The 4,549-nt window shown below is 58.8% G+C and overlaps 1 protein-coding gene across 1 annotated transcript in view; it reads left to right on the forward strand.

The window, feature by feature from the left end:
- Positions 1-4,549, forward strand: part of WNK4 (WNK lysine deficient protein kinase 4) — a 16,492-nt gene that overhangs the window by 829 nt on the left and 11,114 nt on the right. Inside the window, exons 2-6 of the mRNA XM_021717649.1 lie at positions 6-157; positions 1,543-1,715; positions 2,664-2,884; positions 3,483-3,640; positions 4,426-4,514. Coding sequence (XP_021573324.1) covers positions 6-157; positions 1,543-1,715; positions 2,664-2,884; positions 3,483-3,640; positions 4,426-4,514 — 793 coding nt within the window. The remainder of the gene's footprint in view (positions 1-5; positions 158-1,542; positions 1,716-2,663; positions 2,885-3,482; positions 3,641-4,425; positions 4,515-4,549) is intronic.

Consider the following 4,549-nt stretch of genomic DNA (forward strand, 5'->3'; position numbering starts at 1 on the left):
GGAAGAAAAGGAGGACACGGAGACCCAGGCTGTGGCAACGTCCCCCGACGGTCGCTACCTCAAGTTTGACATTGAGATTGGACGTGGCTCCTTCAAGACGGTGTATCGAGGGCTAGACACCGACACCACGGTGGAGGTGGCTTGGTGTGAGCTGCAGGTGCGGGCGGGCGCCCCCTCGGTGGCACCTTGGGATGGGTCCCTGGAGGTCTTAGGATGGGAGATGGAGGGGGGGGACAGCGTCAAGGAAGGATGCATTTTCCGTTCAATGTCCAGACCCCCCCTGCTGTCCTTGCCCTGAATGATCTGGCTGACTCTGGGCTGCAGAAGGAGAAACCGAGGCAGGTGATGCCCCCACAGTCATGAACATTCTCACTTTGAAGTCTCCATACTCCACCCTGAGAGGTGGAAAACAGGATGGGAGGTGGGATTGGAGAGCCAGTTGAGATCTGGAGTGCTGGCCCCAGCAGCTTCCTGCTGGTGGGTGCCCACAATCTCTTTCTTTCTCTTTCTCCTAAGACCTGAGACCCTCGGTTATGACCCTGATCATCTTGCCTCCCCCCCCCAAACCCTTTGCAAACCAGGAGGCTAGGATGCGGAGGGCCAGGAGCTGGGCCAGGGTCCTCCACCTCCAGAAGAGAATGTGGCAGAATGGGGCCCTCTAGGCCCTTTCTAAAGCAGTCAGACTTCTAGACTTCTCCGCAGCCACGGGGAGGCGGGGACAGGCAGCTCCGGCCCTGGCCTGAGTCCAGTCCTGCTGCTCATCCCACTGCCTACCTGGGCTCTCCCTTCCCAGACCTAAAAGTACTGAGCCTGTGGGGCCTTCCTTCCAGTGCCCCGCCCCACTCACGGGTGGGGCCCAAAACTTCAGATTCAGATGGGGGACAGCATTAGGGGAAGGGTCCCTCGGCTCCAGCCCTGGCACAGGGCTTGCCCCTTGCGCCTGCCAGTGCCGCGCCCCAGGCTCTAGGCCAGGCAAGGAGAGGCCGCCAAACTGGGAGGACGAGGGGAGGGAGAGGAGATGGGGCGGGACAGCCATGGGGGGGCAGTCTCCTGGCGCCTGGTCCTGGATCTTTTCTCTCTTTCTCCGTTACTCCCTTTGCAGCCTTCCTGCCTTCAGTCTGGATCTCGAAGTTCCAAATTTCTGGGGCCAACCCCCTTGCCGGCCCCAATTCCCTGCCTGCGGTCTCCTGCTGCCCGCCTGCAGCCTGCCCACTGCCAGTCCCCGGGCGCCCCCTCCCGCCGAATGGCCGGCCACAAAGGCACTATTGAGCTCTAAGCTCCTAGACTGGGCTGCATAAAGGCGCTTGTGTCCAGCGGGGGGTCCAGGGGGCTGCCCCAGGCCAGGTTAGGTGTGTCCTTGGAACAGCCCCAGGTGGCTGACAGAGTTTGGGGGTCTGCTGCCCTATGGGGGAGTGATCCTACCAACCTAACCTCATCCGTGGGCTCCAACCCTCACCTCCTCCTCCAACCCCACTCTGGGTACCCCACCCTCCTCTCCATGGGGGTCCTGGGCGTGACGTGACCCCTACCCCCATCCCACAGACTCGGAAACTGTCTCGAGCTGAGCGGCAGCGCTTCTCAGAGGAGGTGGAGATGCTCAAGGCACTGCAGCACCCCAACATCGTCCGCTTCTACGACTCATGGAAGTCGGTGCTGAGGGGCCAGGTCTGCATCGTGCTGGTCACCGAACTCATGACCTCGGGCACGCTCAAGACGTGAGCTCTGCGCGCGGGTTGGGAGGGGGCTGGAGTGTGTGCGCTGCTTCCTGACCTTCTCCCAGGTTTCTCTGACCCTACATCCAGGCCTAAGACTAGGCTCACTGTCTCCCACCTGCCCAGTCTGTGTCTCCGCCGGAGTGAATGGCAGTGTCCACCCAGTACCCCAGTCAAAAACTTGGGTGTCTCCCCAGACTCCTCCTCTCTCTCCACCCTGCACCCCCAGGGTCCCACCTTAGCGTGTCCCCACTGGGCTTTCACTGCCCCATCCACACCCCGCCTTGAAGGTGCCTCGCTGCTCTTGACGGCGTCTTCCCCAGCTCTGTTACCCCCTGAGTGATCCTGTCTTTCTGTAGCTTAGAGGATCTTTCCCTGTTGAAAATCTAAATGGTCATCTCCCTCCTGGAAACCCCTTCAAGGTTTCTCATGACCCTTGGGATAAAGTCCACACTGGCTGCCCTGCTCACAAAGTCCTTAGGATCCAGCCTAAGTTCAGAGAGTTGGAGTATTCACCACCTCCTCCCACCCTGCCCTGCCCCTTGCTGTCTCTGTGCCTTTGAGCACGACGTCCCAGCTGCCTGGAAAGTCTCCATCCCCTCCCCTTTTCACCCATGAACTCCTACTCATCATTCAAGAGGCAACACAAAAGTTATTTCCTTTGCAAAGCCTTCCCCCAAGTTTGGGGCAATTAGTCATTCCTTCCGGTGCTCCCACAGCACCTTGGCTGAGGCCATATCTGTCAGTTTACTTCCTGACCAGCTTTTTAAGGTCCTGTGTATCTACCACTCCCCCCTCCCCCACTCAGTTTCTCCCCGGGGGCGGCGTGGACCTAGTCTAGGAGAATGCTCGCAGAAGATAGGAAGGTGGTGGCAGGCCTGAGGCGAGAGGGGAGTTTCCCAGTGGGAGAGTTTCCCCCCCCCAGGACCCTGGATATGCACCTTCCCCCAGATACCTGAAGCGGTTCCGAGAGATGAAGCCGCGAGTCCTTCAGCGCTGGAGTCGCCAAATCCTTCGGGGACTTCATTTCCTGCACAGCCGGGTACCCCCCATCCTGCACCGGGATCTCAAGTGCGATAACGTCTTTATCACAGGTCCTACGGGCTCCGTCAAAATCGGGGACCTGGGCCTAGCCACACTCAAGCGTGCCTCCTTTGCCAAGAGTGTCATTGGTGCGTCCCCCCAGGAGGGCCCTTGTCATTCCTTCCACTCCACCTCAGAAGAGAACCTGGGGGGCCGGGCTCAGTGGCTCAGCCTGTAATCCCAGCACTTTGGGAGGCCGAGGCATGTGGATTGCCTAAACCCACGGGGTTCGAGACCAGCCCCGGCAACTTGGCAAGACTGTGTCTCTACAGCAAATCAAAAATTAGTTGGGCATGGTAGCGTGTGCCTGTAGTTCCAGCTACTTGGAAGGCTGAGGTGGAAGGATCGCGAGAACCCAGCAGGTCAACACTGGGGTGGCCGTGAGCACGCCACTGCACTCCAGCCTGGGCGATGGAGTGCGAATCCAACTCAAAAAAAAAAAAGAGAACCTGGGGACCCCTGCCCCCTAGCAGGACCCTTTAAGGTCCACAGGGAAGCTGGGGAGACCTATGGCACCCCCCACCCCCCACAACACACACACTGGGCTAGGGCTGGCCACTGGGCTAGAACTGGCCACTTGCATGGCAGAACTCACAGGCTTGCCCCCCAGCTCCTAGCCCACCACAGCCTAAGTGGAAGGACGGGGCCAGATGTTCAGCAGCCTGATCCTTGCCATGGATCCTACAGGGACCCCGGAATTCATGGCGCCGGAGATGTACGAGGAAAAGTACGATGAAGCTGTGGACGTGTACGCGTTTGGCATGTGCATGCTGGAGATGGCCACCTCGGAGTACCCATACTCTGAGTGCCAGAATGCCGCACAAATCTACCGCAAGGTCACTTCGGTGAGAGGGGTGGGCTTAGGGGAAGCCTAACCAGCTGGTGGGCAATACCCTTTTCCTTAATGAAAACAGGCTAAGCCAGGCGCAGTGACTCATACCTGTAATCCCAGCACTTTGGGAGGCAGGGGAGGGAGGATCGCTTGAGGCCAAGTTCAAGACCAGCCTGGGCAACATATCGAGACCTCATCTCTACCAAAAGAAAAAGCAGATTGTAGTCCCAGCTACTTGAGACTGAGGTGGGAGGATCACTTGAGCCCAGAAGGTCAAGGTTGAAAACCATTATCCTGCCACTCACTCCAGCCTGAGCAAGAGAGTGAGACCCCTACTAAAAAAAAAAAGGAAGGAAGGGAAGGAGGGAGGGAGGGAGGAAGGAAGGAAAGAAAAAACAAGCTAGACACAAAGATGTCTCCATGAACGCTGAAGGATGTTGGGGGCGCACATACCCTACTCTGGTGAACACTGTTTAGAGTAATACAGGTAGTGCCTCCAAGAGTTTACAGCCGATTTCACATCCAACCTCCATCCGATCCTTCCAGCGCCAGGTGAGGGGGCAGATGTCCCACCCTGCGACTCCCAAATGAGAAAACAGCCGGAGACTTGCTCAGGGTCGCGCTGCCAGTGCTCGGGGCACTGGGATTTGAAATCAAATCTTCCAGGCTTCGTGGTCGTGCTTTTGCCACTGCACGCGCGGCGGCCCAAGGCGGGGGTGGCTCAGGGAGTTGGGGTGCCGAGACGAGAGCCGGGGGTCCCGCACAGGACCTGAGGTCTCACGCAACCCCTTCCGGCAGGGCACAAAGCCCAACAGCTTCTACAAGGTCAAGATGCCCGAGGTGAAGGAGATCATTGAAGGCTGCATCCGCACGGATAAGAACGAGAGGTGGGTGAGGGGCAGAGCGGGGGTGGCGGTGGGGG

This window comes from Carlito syrichta, unplaced genomic scaffold, assembly GCF_000164805.1.
Source record: "Carlito syrichta isolate Samal-C Ts95f unplaced genomic scaffold, Tarsius_syrichta-2.0.1 Scaffold309898, whole genome shotgun sequence".
Taxonomy (NCBI): Eukaryota; Metazoa; Chordata; class Mammalia; order Primates; family Tarsiidae; genus Carlito; species Carlito syrichta.